This window comes from Filicampus tigris, chromosome 2 (genome assembly GCF_054856515.1).
Source record: "Filicampus tigris isolate MCC_2025a chromosome 2, RoL_Ftig_1.0, whole genome shotgun sequence".
NCBI classification, from domain to species: Eukaryota; Metazoa; Chordata; class Actinopteri; order Syngnathiformes; family Syngnathidae; genus Filicampus; species Filicampus tigris.
Window position 1 is genome coordinate 7,436,258 of NC_141218.1, and position 18,123 is coordinate 7,454,380.

The 18,123-nt window shown below is 43.5% G+C and overlaps 2 protein-coding genes across 2 annotated transcripts; both read left to right on the forward strand.

Moving 5' to 3' along the window:
* The first annotated feature begins 130 nt into the window (after positions 1–130).
* On the forward strand, positions 131–3,786 carry eif4e2rs1 (eukaryotic translation initiation factor 4E family member 2 related sequence 1). Its single transcript, XM_086056473.1, has 7 exons — positions 131–325; positions 1,091–1,166; positions 1,242–1,376; positions 1,446–1,550; positions 1,659–1,811; positions 2,915–3,051; positions 3,536–3,786. Exons 1-7 carry the CDS (start codon positions 309–311, stop codon positions 3,573–3,575), a joined length of 663 nt encoding a protein of 220 aa, XP_085912599.1. The 5' UTR covers positions 131–308; the 3' UTR covers positions 3,576–3,786.
* Positions 3,787–4,936: 1,150 nt separating this feature from the next.
* Positions 4,937–16,979, forward strand: LOC147151161 (retinal guanylyl cyclase 2-like). The gene is made up of 24 exons (XM_086023478.1): positions 4,937–5,590; positions 6,191–6,438; positions 6,888–7,118; positions 7,201–7,356; positions 7,951–8,093; positions 8,397–8,552; positions 8,661–8,810; positions 8,875–9,091; positions 9,255–9,330; positions 10,450–10,534; positions 11,164–11,280; positions 11,649–11,729; positions 11,787–11,963; positions 12,038–12,191; positions 12,427–12,570; positions 12,640–12,788; positions 12,878–13,041; positions 13,180–13,303; positions 14,469–14,537; positions 14,635–14,809; positions 15,025–15,123; positions 15,242–15,327; positions 16,121–16,206; positions 16,315–16,979. The coding sequence occupies exons 2-24, from the start codon at positions 6,198–6,200 to the stop codon at positions 16,400–16,402; spliced, it is 3,168 nt and encodes a 1,055-aa protein (XP_085879604.1). The 5' UTR covers positions 4,937–5,590; positions 6,191–6,197; the 3' UTR covers positions 16,403–16,979.
* The last annotated feature ends 1,144 nt before the right edge of the window (positions 16,980–18,123 follow it).

Below are 18,123 nucleotides of genomic sequence, written 5' to 3' on the forward strand. Positions count from 1 at the left end.
TTGAGTTGCTTTGTCCCGTCTTCTGTCTCAACTAAACGATTTATTGAGCCACTCGCGTATAACAACAACCTTGTTTACTGTTACTTGAATGTATTTGTAAGGTCCTTGTTTGAGACGCGATCTCGCATGTCCTTTACCAAGCGCCGTAGTATTCTGCTGTTACCGCGCATGCGTTCGTCGACCACAGGCAGGAAGCGAATTGTGACGCGATGGGAGTCACGAGTACAAATAAATTCAAGTTTTAAAAGCGACAACAAAAGGACGTAGTTCAACTTCGCGAACATTGCAGAGGATCCGTTAGAAAAGCGATGGACCCGCTGGAGTGGTAAGACACGATTGAATCCGGGAAATAGACACCAAAAAAAAAAGCATCTGAAAAGTTAGCTGCTGTTAGCATACTGAGAAGTCACACAAGTGGATTAGTTTCAGCAGGGAGTTTAACAAATTCAAACACGGACCGAGACAACATAAACAAATGTATTTTGGGTATATTATATTCGTCATAGTTTTTACCCTCGCGTTGTTTTTCCGATTTGCTACGACGCTTTTTTTTTGCAACGTCTGCAAAAGTCAAGTCAATTATCAGTAGAGCACAAGAAAGCAAATAAATCATTTTTAAGAATGCTAGCCGAACCGTTTGATAAACCTTGAATAAAGGAAGGATTTAACATTCATAACACGTTTTGTTCTTGTAGAAATGAAGTTGTGCAGTTGCACCCTGCACAGACGAGACAAAGATGGTAATAATCAATGTGGTAATGTTTCACAATTTCTGCAATGTCCGTGTGGAAACACCAACGAAATCATCCAAAATAAAAAAAAATATATATAGTGAATACAATGTCCCCAAACCTTTCAGCTGTGTATTTCTTTCTTTCCCCCTTTCTCTTTAACATCAAGTGACATTCAATAGACTCACATTGTAAAAATGAGTGAAATTTTCTTAAACAAAAGGCTTCATGCCACCCGTTTTGTGTCTGTTGTGAAAGGATTTGAGAGAAAAATGATCAATTAGCCAATCTTCAATGTTTTTGAAGCATTGACATCACTCATGAGACAAATTGATAACAGTGACGCTCCGTATTTGCAGTCCAAATGTAGAGGTGGAAGAAAGCAGATGTCGTCACGACAACGGCGAAGTTGCAAACAACAGCAGTCGTGGCAAGGTGACGTCACCAGCGCGTCATGCCTGTGGTAGGTCTGTCTGTGTCTATGGATCTGTCACGTGTCTGTGTGCGCAGACGGTGAGTCCAGGCGTGGGAGAACATCCTCTCCAGTACAACTACACATTCTGGTACAGCCGAAGAACGCCGAGTCGTCCTGCGAGCACGCAAAATTATGAACAAAACATCAGACGGATTGGCACTGTAGCATCGGTATGTGCACGCACGCGCAATCATGCTCGCTTCTCTGCATTTCCAGTGTTCAAAAGTTTGCGTCTCCAGGTGGAACAGTTCTGGAAGTTCTACAGTCATCTTGTGCGTCCAGGAGACCTGAGTGGACCTAGCGACTTCCACCTGTTCAAGGAGGGCATCAAACCTATGTGGGAGGTAAGGATGGACTTTGACGACACATACTTTCCCCCCGGTGGCAAAAATTGTCTGCCTAGTCGAAAAGCATCGACTGACCTCACAGTTGTGTCTTTGTCCTCCTTTCAGGACGAGTGCAACCGCAGCGGGGGCAAGTGGATCATCCGGCTTCGGAAAGGGCTAGCGAGCCGATTCTGGGAGAACATCATTCTCGCCATGGTCGGGGAGCAGTTTATGGTGGGGGAGGAAATTTGCGGCGCCGTCGTATCAATACGCTTCCAGGTATGAGAATACGATTGGCATTCTGCCACTAATAGCAGTTTATACTGATGTAATAGGGCTTGCAAATTTCTGAAATTTTCCAAGTTGGAAACTTTCCATTGGATTAAATAGGACTAAACAGAATTTTCAAAATTGAAGGGGGACTTAAATATTGTTGGGGATATAGGTACGACAATCACTCAATTATTGAACAACTAATTGATTACCAAATTAATTGACAACTATTTTGATAATCAATGATTAGTTTCACGATCCAAATCCTCTGAATTTCAGCTTCTCAACAGTAAATATGGCCAGATTTCTGTAGCCCTGCCATGAAAAGCCACCGTTTATTTTTGTATTTAATGAAAAATAAGACATTTGCAAACATCTGGTCTACAACGATCAATATTTTTGCCTATTTTCTGATATGTTACGGACAAAACCAGCAACTGGATCATGATCACTTTGTTGGTGCATTTTCTGCACTGTGATTTTGAAATAATGCCCTGCTTTTGAAAAAAAAGGGATGGACATTTTTTTTGATTTGTCAAAAATAAAAAAAGTTTTAAGATGAATTTATTATTTAAATAATTGCTTGTTGCAGCCCGAGTCGGGGACAATATACGTATTAATACTTTAACCTAACCCTGATAAAACGAGTGGATTTCATGTCGCGTACAGTCAGCGGTACCTTAACTTAATTAGCTAAAGCTAGCTGACACACACTGACGTCAGCATTTTTTTTTGTCCTCTCGATTGGTTTACATTTCGACTAGCACAACATATCTGTCGCGATCTGCGCGTATGAATCCACTTCATAATCAGCATCTCTGGTGAGTATGTGTTGCAGTATTTCGTGTTCAGGGCTGTCTTGAGTTACCGGTGTGTGAGCACGCTTGTAACTCCCAACGCTCGTATCTCAAGCCATCGCTCTCCATTGGAATGAGTGGGAAATGTCACGTATCCGTATCATCCCTCAATTGACTATACTGCCACTGTATTCATAGTCAAAATATCATTTTAACAACAGATGGAAGAGGGTAGGCTTGAAGAAAACCCTTTTCAGGTCAGGACCGGGTCTCTGGTCCATCCAAGCGAAATGAACCGTTTGTGCGTTTCAGGAGGACTTCCTTTCAATCTGGAACAGGACTTCCAGCGACCAAACCACGACGTCCAGAATCCGAGACACTTTGAGACGGGTTCTCAACCTTCCCGCCAGCACCATCATGGAGTACAAGACCCACAACGACAGCCTCAGGTACGAACGCCTCCAACGACTCCCATTTTTGCATTCCATACGAGGCACCGTAACGGTCACACGTGATCGTTCTCACTCCAGCAAAGCATATCGGGAAAGTGCGGTTTGTGTTCTGTTTAATGTCCACCAGTCTGTTTGCAACCAGTGTCAAGCATCATAGATGAGCTGCATACAAGACATGATAAGATGACCATAGAAAAGATGTGAAAGGCCACAAATTGGGGAAAAAGCGCAAAGAAACATTTTGATTTCAAATTGCGACCATATTTACTGAAAAGCGCTATTTACGGCTTTAGTTTCGAAAATGTTTAGTCTTGGTCTGTTCATAAAATGTAATTGGCCGGTGAACTAAAGTGTGCTTTAACGTTTTCCCTATGTTTGATTTGAGTTTGACACCCATGCTAAATAAACTCACTAAGTGGCCACGTTTTAGTCCAAACACGAGCTGCGTGCCAATGAATTTTACGATGTGTTTCTGTTTTAGGGACAATTCGAGCTTCAGAAACATGAAGATTTCCCACTGACAGTTGCTCCTTCCTGCTGTCCTGTCCATGTTTGGAAAGGAATGCCCCTCGTCGTGCCCTTGTCTTGAGTTTTTAGAGGTTACTTTGCAGCAGAATATGTGTGTGTGTGTGTGTGTGTGTGTGTGTGTGTGTGTGTGTGTGTGTGTGTGTGTGTGTGTGTGTGTGTGTTTGATTGTTGGCACAGTGAACCAATTAAACCCCATGGAAGTCATTTAACTGTTTGCTTTCTTCTTTTTTTTTTTTTTTTTTGTATTTGACGTTTGACTCTGTAAATGAGAGCAGCTCTTATCCGACCCTCTTCCAGACCTGACCCGGCTGGGCTAATCCCATCTCTATTCCTGGCCGCAGACCAGCTGGGACAGTAGAACTAATCCCGATCTGGATTATTAGATTGGCTCTCAATGGCGAAGCAGTGCACCCAGTGAAAGTCAAGTCTTGATCTAAAGCATGGTCCCAAACTTGCAGCCCGGGGGCCATTTGCGGCCCGCAGGATGATATTTTGCGGCCCCCTACATAGAAGATTGTTAGTGTGGCCCCCATGTTTTTGCCCTATTGTTGCCCGAAATATTCTTTTTTTAATCACTTATGGGCGACCATAGCTCAGGCTCATAATAGCTTTCGGCGTAACATAATTCTGAAGTGACACCAAGCGAAAGGAAAAGATATCCAGGTACAGAGTCCCAGTCATGTCGTTTTCAAAACCTGCCATGAAGAGACAGGTTGGTGACGAGAACAGCCAATATATAATACAGGAGACAGAATGCACAGTGAAAGTTGTGGTGCTCAAGAAATCAGATGTCATTACTCAACAAGACATGCTTTGAAGTGCGGCAAGTAACAGGTAGGGCTGGGTGATATTGCCCAAAAATAAAATCTCATGTGTTTTCTTCACTCACACAAAATATCCCAGGATTTTAATCCCCCCATTTTCCACCAGTTTTTAGTTTATCAGTGTTTTTTTTTTTTTTTTTTAAAGAATTCTTTGGGTTAATACGGAATCGAGAGTGTCAATTGCTGTACTGAAACCCCTTTTTTGTGGAATACTTGATGCTCATATTTTAAATTGAGACCCCTGATCTAAACTAAAATGGAGCTGCCTTCACATCAACTGTATCAGCGATTGCCAACCACTGCGTATCAACCAACGGGTGTGCCTTGGGAAATTATTCAATCTCACTTAAGTGCTTGGAATTTTTTTATTTTTTTTATTTTACCACAAATGATGCATCTTTGTTCATTGATCAATGCCTGTGATGCACAGTGACAATCGGAACAATTGAATGCTCCCCCACTAGATGGCAGAAAGTCTGTCGATACCTTTTTTCCTAATGTGGAATGTGTGCGGATGGATATCAAACTCTTGCAGACTTCCCAGTGGAGCCCGATTAAAAAGTGTGTACACGAATCGACAAAAATCAACTTTGAAGAGAGAGAGTTGTGCACGCGCGTTTGCTTTGCGCACACTTTCATTGTGGCCATCATATTCAGAGGTGGCAAAAGTCCTCGCAGTCTGTACTTCAGTCCAACGTTAATAATGTTAACGCTTTAAGGTTCACGTTTCTCAATGTCGTCGTTGTTCCTGTATTTTTTTTTTTTTACATCCTACCGCCATACGTACAGGTTGAAAGAAGTAAGTAAGGCGGAAAGGTCGCTGTTGAAAAGGAAAACGTTGCCAGAAACAGTAAAGTACAAATAGCCTACCTGAAAAATCGACTTTTTGCACACAGTAACTTTGTACGTAATTGAAGTAGCAAACGATCTGCTCTTAGTTACCTCCTACTGCCACCGCTCGGATGTGTTGAATGTCTAATTGGAAGGTCTGGGCTCTGTTTCGCCAGCTCACCTTGCGCTCGCGCACAAACACACACGGCCATCAAGCTCTCATTAGATGTCACCTGAAGCTAAACAAGATTAAAGTCAAAGCCTCTTTCTCGCGCTCGCCGGTGGGCTCCTTCCACCTGACTCAGCGTCAGTTTGCTGGCTTTTCTCTGGACAAATGAAGCTCGCAGACAAAGGTAAGTAGTGCGTCCTTGCTACCGGGTCTTCATACTTATTGCTGAAATATTTGCTTGTAAAATGTCAAGTGCGTTTGATAGATGGGGGACATTTCTTCTGCTTGAATGTGGTTACATTCATGCAATCGGAGGTTGATTATTCAGGCCTAGATACAGTGTGCATTTTTTTTTTGTATTCATTAGAATACAACAGGTCACAGACTCGACTATGATATGTGGCTACCATAATTTGTCTGCAAATGTTGCTGTTTCTCGGCTTTTGGGGCTTTAAATGATAGCCTCCTTGCGCCACCCAACCCCCATGAAAGTCCAGGGCAAGAGCTAGTCGAGTCCTTTTATTGTAGTTATGCATGAATCTGGAGGGAAACTACTTTTGCGACATCAGGTTGACGGTCACAAGTGACGTTTGCTGCTTGCTTGACTGCTCCGATGAGGTGTTTAATCCTGTAAAGCTGCCAAGTAAAAATATCCCTGAAACCAGGATTAGACGCATTTACACCCCCCCCCCCCCACACACACACACACCCACACACCCACACACCCACACACCGTCTTTTGTGTTAAACTTGGTCTTTTGGGTTGTTTCCCTTTGCCTTCCAGAGTGAGGATGCTGCTGCCCAGGCGGTTGCTGGGTCTGTGTTTGTGTTGGCTGAGTGTTGCAGAGGTTTGGAGCGCAACCTTCAAGTTGGCTCTCATTGGACCCTGGTCCTGTGATCCAATGTTCTCCAGGGCCATGCCAACGGCGGCGGCCAATTTGGCACTCTCAAGGTTACGGGTTGACGCCAGCCTGAGCCGAGGCTATTGGTATGATGTCAAACTGTTGGATGAAGAATGCTCCACTTCCAAAGGTGTGTATCGTGGCAATAAATTGGGGTACTCTATTTACGTACGTATGTGGGAAAGGGGAGCGGCATTTGCCGATGCAGTTTCCAGCCGTTTATTGAACACCAGCGGAACAGTCAACCACAAACTCAGTGGGCACACTCATGCGGGAGCTGCTGTTGGGCACAGCTCACGCCCAGACACTCACACGCACACTCGCCAATGTCACAGGCCACCCTACAATACACTGCCGCTTCAAGGCTCGTTCTTTGCTTGTCATTTTCCCCCCTGGGTTCCTATACATTTACAATGTGTCTAAAAAGCATGCGCTTATCAGTTTAAATGTGAGGGGGGAGTAAAATCATGTCGCATAGTCTGGATCCTCTGCAAAAAATGTGGGTTAACTGTAAAAGTAAACTTGCTAACATGCGCAGAAATGCTCACATGCTAACAGCTGCTTGCTGTGATTTTGAAGCTTTAACAGAACTTGCCGACATGGAGGGTTACGGCCACGCCTACGTTGGACCCTTTAATCCCGCCCTGTGCCAGGCTGCGTCTTTATTGGCTGAACATTGGGAGGCGGGGCTGGCGTCGCCCGGCTGCCTGGATGCCGGGTGGCCAAACCTGCCGCCCGTCCCTCGCCCCAGCGCCGTCCTGTTCGCCGTGCTGCGTTTCTTTCGCTGGGCGCACGTCGGCGTCATCTCGGGTCAGGAATGCGATGAGGTCAAAATGATCGCGAGGTTTGAAAGCTCGCTTAGCGACCGGCTTCTTCTTCCGTCCCTTCTCAGCCCCGGTCGACATTTGGAGGAGCACCGGACAGGAAGTGGCCTCCGCACTCAGGGCCCTCGGCTTACCGGTTGGCCCCGTTGTTACCATGGAAACAAGGACCAAGGACGGCCCTCGGGATGCCCTTCAAGCGATCAGAGATGCCGACATGGTCAAAGGTTAGCACCGCTTTGGGTTCACAATCTCAGCGTTAGCGACTCTGTTTTGGGACATCTTGGCTCTTTAAAGCGGAAGTCAGCTCAATCATATTTTTTTCAAGAATATGTTCCCAAGCAGGCCCCTAGTTGAAACACGGCATTCTGATTAATTTTGATTTTGTGGAATATAAGTTAAGCAGCAAAATGCACTCGTTTTTAGCCATCTGTGGGGGCGGCCATTTTGTCTTCTGTCGAATGAAAATGACATCACAACTACTCACAACGACATATCACGGCTGACCTGGTTTCTGAATCTGAGCCGTGATTGGTCGTTATGAGCCGTTGTGATGTCATTTTCAGTTGACAAAAGACAAAATGGCCGCCCCCAGAGATGGCTAAAAATGAGTGGATTAACACTTATTCCACAAACGCAATATTTATCAGAATGCCGTGTTTCAACTAGTGGGTCTGCTGGGAACATATTCTTGAAAAAAAATATGTTTGGGTTGACTTCCACTTCAAATGTTGGTTCAAAAACGTGAGAACTCTTGTAACAAGGCAATGATCATGTGAAACAGAAGAACCCTGAAGTTGCTGTGTGTGTTTTTTTTACAGTGGTGATCTTGTGCATGAGTTCCGTCCTTATTGGAGGGGAAGATCAGAGAAAGCTCCTATTGGCCGCTCTGGACATGGGCATGGTGTCAGCCGGCTACGTCTTTATTCCATACGACGCGCTGCTGTACGCGCTGCCCTACCAGGTAACTGATCATCACGGGAAACCACATTGGGGATCCCTTTCCGTGGATTTGGGGCCCCACGTCACCAAACTTGTTTTAGGAAAGGCCAACATCAATAGTTTGTCTTCCTTTTGGGAAAGTACGACATCTATAGTTTGAACTTCAATTTGCCATTATTATGATTCCCCAAAACTTCGGGCCCCATCCAAAGCGTTACATAATGATTGTTTTGTTTCATATAGTCCACAAAAATGCGTGTGATATTTTTACATCCAGCAAGCAGTGAGCGCTACCTGAAACGTTTTGCTAACTTCCTGATTTAAGGACACAGCGTTCCCCCAGCTGACCAACAGCACCCAACTCCGTCACGCCTACGGCTCGGTTCTGACGGTCACCATGGCGTCGGATCAGAATTTCTACGAAGCTTTTCGTCAGGCCCAAATGAAAAGAGAGATCCGATCGGCCGTGGCGGCGACGGAAGTATAAAAATGAACACCACAAACACGGCGATTGTATCGCTCCACAAATGTTGACTTTGGCAAAGAGTTCTGGTGAATGTTTTTTTTGTTTTATTCCCCCCCGCAACAGGTGTCTCCACTCTTCGGGACCATCTTCAACATGGTGTACTTCGTCGCTAAGGCCGTGGAGGAGCGTCGTCAGGCGGGCGGCGGGCGATGGGTGACCGGTGATCAGTTGGGCCTGTCGGACGGTGGCTTTGACTACCAGGGATTCAACCAGGTGGGTCCATGTCCCGAATCCAGGCGGTGCTCCGTTCGTGACGCGGCGCCGTGGCTGCCAGCAGGTGTTGTACGGCGGCAGGGATGGCGAGGGGATGCAGGCCGGCTACGTGGTGCTGGACTGCGACGGCGACAAACTTGTGCCCACTCACACTCTGGCTCCGACGCACATCGTCGGGCCGGTTGGAAGTCTGAAGCCGCTGAGGCGCTCCTTCAACTTCCCGGGAGGGAAACCCCCGAGCGCCAGCTCCTGTTGGTTCAATCCGGACGAGGCTTGCACAGGTGCTGTAACATCCCGTCGGTCCGTTTTAAAAAGTCAAACGTGGCAGCGGTTTTCAAGTTGTGTGCGTGTGTGTGTGTGTGTGTGCAGCATCAGTAGTACTAGTACAGTAGGTCTTCTCTTAGGCGACATCACTAGGTGATGCTATTTTATTTTTGCCTGTAGACACGGACGCTTTGATGGGCTTCTTTTTCTTCACGTTGGTCTGCATTCTGCTTGGAGCCATTTTCTTTTGGATCAGGTAAGGAAACTGGGTTATAAATACAGTAAGTAAGTATTAGCGCTCTTCGGCTATAATTATAAAACAATCAAATGAAAAGCCATTAAAGTGGGGGGTCAACCCAAACATATATTTTTTTTCCAAGAATATGTTCTATGCAAGGCCCACTAGTTGAAACACGGCATTCTGATAAATATTGCGTTTGTGGAATAAGAGTTATTCCACTCATTTTTAGTCATCTCTGGGGGCGGCCATTTTGTCACTTCTGTCGACTGAAAATGACGTCACAACAGCTCATGGCTGACCTGTTTTCTGAAGCTGAGCCGTGATTGGTCGTTATCAGAGTAGTTGTGATGTCATTTTCAGTCAACAGAAGTGACAAAATGGCCGCCCCCAGAGATGGCTAAAAATGGGTGGATCAACTCTTATTCCACAAACGCAATATTAATCAGAATGCCGTGTTTCCAGTACTGGGCCTGCTGGGAAGATATTCTTGAAAAAATATGTTTGGGTTGATTTCCTCTTTAAGTATGGCTCTTACCGAGTGCCTTATTGTGCCAGATGGTGACGTATTCTTAAAGCGGAAGTCAATACAAACATATTCTTTTCAAGAATATGTTCCCAACAAGCCCACTTGTTGAAACACGGCAGTCTGATTAATTTTGCGTTTGTGGAATACAAATTAAGCAGCAAAATGCACTCGTTTTTAGCCACCTCTGGGGGCGGCCATTTTGTCTTCTGTCGATTGAAAATGACATCACAGCTGCTCACAACGACCAATCACGGCTGACCCGTTTTCTGAAATTGGTGGTTGTGAGCAGTTGTGATGTCATTTTCAATCGACAGAAGACAAAATGGCCGCCCCCAAAGATGTCTAAAAACGAGTGGATTAACACTTATTCCACAAACACAATATTGATCAGAATGCCTTGTTTCAACTAGTGGGCTTGCATAGAACATAGTCTTGAAAAAAAAATGTTTGCGTTGACTTCCGCTTTAAGCCCGCTGCGCAAGCTAGATGACCATGTGCCCTTCGTAACCTCGAAATGTCGGGACTGTAAAGCGGGGCCCCCCTGCGCGCCGACGTCTTCAGTGCTTCCGTCCCAAAATAATGAACTGATTCCAAAAATGTTTGCACAGGAAGCGCAGGGGAGCCGAGAACACCTCCAAACTCATTCTGACGCTGGATGACATCGTCTTCATCGACACTCAAGTCAGCAAAAAGGTTTTGAAACACACTTTTCCAACATTTCCAGCAGTTCAGTCTTGCTCAACTGGTTATTGTTTCCGGTCACTTTCCTTGGTGGGGCTGCAAGCTCAAACTTAGTGCTTGCTTGGATGGCGACTGCTTCCCTTCTGCGCCATGTTGTTCGTCCTCCACTTTGAAGAGCATCATTTACAACAACCAACCGACTGTTCTTTCGTTATGTTGTCACATTTTCATTGTTTAATAAAACCTGTTTAATAATAATAATAACACCTGTTGTTTAATAAAATCTGCGGGGTAAAAAAACAAAGTTAGAAAGTTGCTTCTCAAGTGAAGTAAATGATTCACAAAACTGCTTCACAAAGAAAAAAAAAAATGGCGTCCTTTATTCTACCTGCCTGAAATGATCTAAAAGTCATTTATCTGGTCTGGCCCCTCTGGGGTCCAAGCATATTTCAGGGGGGCAGGTGCCCCTGCTGCCCCCCTCTAGCTCCGCCAGTGCCATGAAATTATATGTCAGGCTGGCAAAGTCGTTCGGTGTCTAGTTTTTGGAGCATTTCTTTGAGTAGGAATGCAGACGTACGTATCGGCACAATACCGAGCTGATACCGGTCTCATACGTAGCGTGTTGTGAATGGACCCCTTAGAAGCTGAACGACGAGTCGATCATGAGGAGTCTTCTCGAAATCAAAACGCCATTCCGCTCCATCGCCAGAAGCTACATTCTGACCACACCCGAGAGCTCCAATATCGGAATACTGGAGGTACGCGTGCTCTTTGACTGGAAGCGACTGCTCCCTTTTTAAAAGGGAAGTCAACGCAAACACTTTTTTTTTCAAGAATATCTACTATGCACGCCCACTAGTAAACAAGGCATTCGGATAAATATTGCGTTTGTGGAATAAGTGTTAATCCACTCGTTTTTAGCCATCTCCGGGGGCGGCCATTTTGTCGTCTGTCGACCGAAAATGACATCACAACTGCTCACAACGACCAATCACGGCTCCGATTCAGAAAACGGGTCAGCCGCGATTGGTCGTTGTGAGCAGTTGTGATGTCATTTTCGGTCGACAGAAGACAAAATGGCCGCCCCCGAAGATGGCTAAAAACCAGTGCATTTTGCTTTTATCAGGGTGACTGGGTTTGGCTCAAGAAGTTCCCGCTGACGGGCTCTGTGACAGTCAATCAACACACACAGAAGCTCTTCAGCCAGGTACGAAAGAGACGCGTCAAAGGACTGTGGCGGATCTCTGAATTTCCGTCTTTCCAGCTTAGGGACATGCGACACGAAAACCTGAACCTTTACTTGGGCCTCTTCGTGGACTCTGGAATCTTCGCCATGGTGGTGGAGCACTGCCCCCGCGGCAGCCTGGCGGACCTGTTGGCCGACGGCGACATGAGGTTGGATTGGATGTTCAAGTCTTCCCTCCTGATGGACCTCATCAAGGTGACACCGACGCGATCGCCGCGTTCGAGTCCGAAAGGAAGCGCAGCTGACCCGGAGCGCCGGCTGTGTTGCAGGGGATGAAGCATCTCCATCTCCGCGCTTTAAGTCACGGCCGTCTCAAGTCCACAAACTGCCTGGTTGACGGACGCTTTGTGCTGAAGATCACCGATTACGGAATTCCCATGATCCTTCACTCGGAGAGCCTCAACATTTCCGAGGACCCGCAAGGTAAGTGGGACGAAGGTCCGTCTATCCGCCGCTCCACTTTGAGAAAGCATTCAAAGTGCTTCACTTTTTCCACGCTTTATCTGACAGCCTCATCCCAAAATTGATTATATCATTCCCCCCCCCCCCCCCCCCCCAAAAAAAATGTAACATGCGACAAACGCTTTTGGGATATTTTTCCCCAAAACAGTTTGCCAGATGCACTGTACTTTTTCTGTGTGCGTGCGTATTGCGCCAGAACTGCTGTGGACCGCGCCCGAGATCCTGAGGCGTCCCTTGAGAGGAGGCACGATGGCCGGGGACGTGTTCAGCTTCTCCATCATCATACAAGAAGTCATATCGCGAACTCCCCCCTACGCCATGATGGACATGCCCGCCCTAGGTGAGGATGTCGTCCGCGGAATGTGTGTGCGCCAACGCCGACTCCCGCCACTCTTGCCTTGCCTGCCAGAGATCGTGGAGCGGTTGAAGCAGCCGCCCCCTCTGTGCCGGCCCCTCGTTTCGGTGGACGAAGCGCCGGCCGAATGCCTCGCGCTGATGAGCGAATGTTGGAACGAAGACCCCGCCAAGAGGCCGAGCTTCGACGAGATCTTCAAGCAGGTGAAGCCGTCCCACCGCGGCCTTTCGGCCGACCGGCCCGTCCGATGTGGAAGATCTTCGTTTAGTTCTTAGTTTTCATGTTACCGCAGTTTCGGGGCATCAACAGAGGGAAGAAAGCAAACATCATCGACTCCATGCTGCGGATGTTGGAGCAGTACAGCTCCAACCTGGAAGATCTGATCCGAGAAAGGACGGATGAACTCGAGGTGGAGAGGAACAAAACGGACAAGCTGGTGGGACAACTGCTGCCCAAGTGAGACACGTTGGAATTGTTGACTTTCTTTCTGCGTCGCATTTGCTGCCTGCGATGAATGAAAATATTCCGCTCGTCATGGCGGGCGGGTTTTTGGAGCGGCGGGGTTTGCATTCTAAAAGCTGATAACTGTTTCAGGTCGGTGGCTCAGGCTCTGAAGAAAGGGAAGCCGGTTCGGCCGGAGCATTACTCGGACTGCACTCTCTACTTCAGCGACATCGTCGGATTCACGACCATCTCGGCTCTCAGTGAGCCCATCGAGGTACAAGCCGCTCAAGTCCAGCAGCTGTGCGTCCTTTAATACACATCATATACACTATATGTATGTATGTATGTATGTATGTATATGTATGTATGTATGTATGTATGTATGTATATATATATATATATATATATATATATATATATATATATATATATATATATATGTATATGTATGTATGTATGTATATGGTTCACTATTACTTATTTTTTCTTAAAAATGTACCATTTGTCATCTTTTCCAAAAAAAACCATATAAAAAAAAAATCTGTTTTTTTCTACCGAAAATATACCGAACCGAAGTTTCCAAAAAAACGAAGCGAACCGAAATGTGATTTAGCCTACCGTTACACCCCTAATATTGTATATATATATATATATATATATATATATATAATGTATGTATGTATGTATATATGTGTATATATATATATATATATATATATATATACATATATATACATACATACATACATTATATATATATATATATAATGTATGTATGTATGTATATATGTGTATATATATATATATATATATATATGTATATGGTTCGCTATTACTTATTTTTTCTTAAAAATGTACCATTTACTTGTCATCTTTTCCAAAAAAAACCATATAAAAAAAAAATCTGTTTTTTTCTACCGAAAATATACCGAACCGAAGTTTCCAAAAAAACGAAGCGAACCGAAATGTGATTTAGCCTACCGTTACACCCCTAATATTGTATATATATATATATATATATATATATATATATATATACACATATATACATACATACATACATTATATATATATATATATATATATATACTTATTTTTTGTCTGACGATGCATCTTTTGAAAATGACCTTTCCATGCATGTCGATTAAAAATGCCTGAATGGGCATCTCATTGTTTTTAAGTCTTCTTTAAAATCATGTCATTTAAAAATAATCCTTTCTTTACTTTGTGTTTTTTTTTTTTTTTTTAATACATCGAACATCATGTCGTCAAAAAGGTGCCTACTATGCATCTGGTCCTCTGAAAATGGTCTTTCTATATGTTATGCAGTTTTGTTTATTTTTTTTCAACCTCACAGTTTCATGTCATTAGGAAAGTTGTTTCAAAATGCTTGCGGTATAAAATGATACCTTTCGAGACATCATCTGTTTTTTTTGTAGGTGGTGGACCTGCTCAATGACCTCTATACCATGTTTGATGCCATCATTGCATCTCATGACGTCTACAAGGTCAGCTCCAGGGACGATTTGAAGCAAGCATGAGTGTTCCAGTTTTACGTCGAGCTGATATTTTCCTTCTTTTTTTTTTGTGCGTGTCTGTGTTCAGGTGGAAACGATTGGCGACGCCTACATGGTGGCGTCCGGCGTTCCCAACCGGAACGGCCATCGACACGCAGCCGAGGTGTCCAACATGTCGCTGGATATCCTGCACTCCATCGGAGCGTTTAAGATCAAGCACATGCCCGAGATTAAAGTCAAGATAAGAATTGGACTCCACTCTGGTAAAAACTTAGTTGTTGTTCCCCCAAAAATGCCATACTATCGACTGTAGATGTCCTTTATGAGACTCGACATCATTCCAATAAAAAAAGAAAAAAAAAAAGAGTCAGTATTCTGCCCAGCTCATGCTACATACAGAATGGCAGCCAACGTGTTTTAGCAACATTTAATTGAAAGTAATGAATAAAAAGAAATGTGTGTGTGAATGTATGTCCAGGTGCAGTTGTGGCCGGCGTGGTGGGTCTCACGATGCCCAGGTACTGCCTGTTCGGCGATACTGTGACCACCGCTTCAATCATGGAAGCCTCCGGACTTCGTATGTGCTAACTTCCGATTGGTTGCGAATGTTAGATAATGTGCAAAAAAAAAAAAAAGTACATGATTTTTCAAAAAGGAAAAAAAAAACAAGACTTTTCATGGTGTTTGTTTTGCAGCGTACAGAATCCACATCAGTCTGAGCACAGTGAAGGTCCTGTCGAGTCTCAAACTGGGTTACCATATGGAGACCAGAAAAGCTCAGGTACACTCTGCTACACTTTTCCGGCTCAATGCCTCGTGTCTGTTTTGTTAGTGGGGCTTCTAAGGCAATTTCAGCATGTGCTTTTGAGGTGTAAAAAAAAAATGCTTTACTGTACATCACTATTTACGTGATGCTGCTAATATGTAATCATATTGATTAAAAGAAAAAAAAAAAAAAAGAAATCAAGAAAAAATTGTCTTTCAGTAAATGCATTTCTATATTTGTTCATTTTTTTAGTCTAACCATCCATGAAGTCGTTTAAAGAATATACATAATACATATGTATGTATGTATGTCATGCTACTTAAAAAAAAAAGTAATATACAAGTCATTAACTGGTTTTAAAAAATGTCATTTATTACCTGACTATCCACCATGTCTGTTATCAAAAATACCAAATGCAGTTTAAAAAAAAAAATGCTATATAGTATGTCAGTATGTCGTTTGGTAAAAAAAACAACAGCACCTTAGCATATATACATACATGTGGTATAAAAATAATTTTCTTAGAATATTACTTTATTTTGTCTGACTATCAATCATGTGGTTTAATAAAAATGCCTTTATGGCACTTAAAAACATGCCTTACATCAAGGTCGTTAAAAAAAGCCATTCTATAAATTTTTTTTTTTCATCTGACGATCCACCATGTTTTTTTTTAAAGGCTTATACATTTTTAAAAATGACCGTACATGCACACTTTATCTACATCGACTGTACAAATTGGGGGAAAAATGTCTTACTACAGTGTGAAACAATTATGTTTTTTTTTTTTGTTTGTTTTTTTTTTTAGGTGAAAGGTTCAGAGGACACCTTTTGGCTAGTGGGGCGAGACGGCTTCGATAAACCTCTGCCTGTTCCTCCGGACCTCAAGGGAGGGTAAGGATGTGACGTTCGCACGTCCCACCCGATGCTCTTGAACATTTGTTGATGGTGTTTTGGTGGGGGTGGACAAAAGCATGTCACTGAAGTGTATGTGTGTCCTAGGGCCAGTAACCACGGAATCAGTCTTGACGAAATCCCAGTCGAGAGAAGACAGAAGTTCCTGGACCGGCAGAACAAAATGAAGAAATAGACCTTGCCAATGGACACACACACATTCACGCACGCACACACACTACCTCTGAGTCTGCGCTTGAACAATTTAGTGTAAATAAAACAAAATGTGTTTTTTTTTTTTTAATGGGGAAGAAAAAAATGCACAAATCTTTGTGTGGACATTGTACTCTCTTCAGTATATGAGAAGTGGCCTGCTGAAAAAATGTTGAGCCTGCATTGTGCATCCCCATCATGTATTTCCGAGCGTGTGGAAGGAGCATCACCTGCACAAGTTTCAAATTAGGCTTGTAAGCTAGGGTCAAGGTTTCAAAGTAGGCTTTTTGTGGCTTCAATGAACCTGTGCAAGAAATGTTCAAAATCAGTGTTTTGAGTAGAATTTGTGCACATTTTAGTACAAAACAACTAAAGTATCACATTTTCTTTTTTTTTTGTAACTTAATCCTGGGGTGAAAGGGGCAGATAAAATAAGACAAAGTCTTTTATCTGCTCCATTCCATTTGAGATTGGAGTCCATTTGTGTTCATATTGTTATTTCTTCTTTTATAAATGAATGAAATAAATGTCAGAAAAAAAATGACTGAAAATAACCTTAAGTCGCATTGATGTGTATTTTGGTCCCACAAACACAAACTTGTCCAGGATTTGGTGCAGTTTAATTTGAAGCAAGGATATGGCTGACGTGAATTGCAAAGCTACTGGAATCTTCCATCGTGCTGCCGCTTGCTGTCAAGCTGAGCGCGAGCTACATGACCGCTTAAGAAGAAGACGCGCATTTGAACGGGACAAAAGACGCTGTTGGTTTTAGTTGGGTTCGTTCTACAAAAATGAGCATGTAAAGTGTCCTTTTTGACCGTGTACCTAAATAAAGGTATGATTGACTCCTATTATATGCACATTTAAAAAATTGATGAATAGCTAGTTTTGAAATCAGACACCAGTAAAAAAAAAAAAAAATTAAATATGACATTCAAAAAGAGGGCTTGGTAACAAAAAAAATGCGTGCAATATCTCAATGTTTTTAAAAGTGAAGACAATATGATGTTTTGGTATTCGAGCAAGAAACCTGAAGTTGTTGCACATAATTTGCTTTGGTGGGCCACATAAAATGATGTGGTGGGCCGGTTTTGGCCCCCAGGCCATGAATTTGACACCTGTGCCTTAAGAGACAACATGGAAAAATATTTAACACTGTTGAAAAGTGAGGCAGAAAGAGACTAAAAAAAACAACGCTAAGTTACTCTGTTGTAAGTTGATCTATATGTCTTTGTTTTTGTTGATGTAGGCGTACTTATAGACCAAATGTCAAAAAATAAATTCTTCTTCCTGGGGGGACCCAGGGCGTATTTATATGTTGAAGTAGAAGCGGCTTATTATGAAGCATAAAAATAGCAGAGGAGCTAATTGCAGAGAAATGTAATGTAAGCCCTATTGTTCATGTGATTCACTGTTATTTTTGTGGTGTGACATCGAAGTAACAATTTCGCAGATAGAGCAAAGCAGTCACCATGCCAAGTCAACAGGTGGCGCTAGTCAAAGCGCCATTAAAGAAGCAGAAGAAGAAGGTTGGCTTCATGGCTTGGATTGGTGGACGCTGGACGGGCCTGTCTCCGCTAGAGCTCAGCTCATATACGTATACAGCATATATATATATATATATATATATATATATATATATATGTTTTTTCTACTATCCATGGTCATTTTTAAAGCTTTTATTCTCCATGTTTTCTCAGAGCT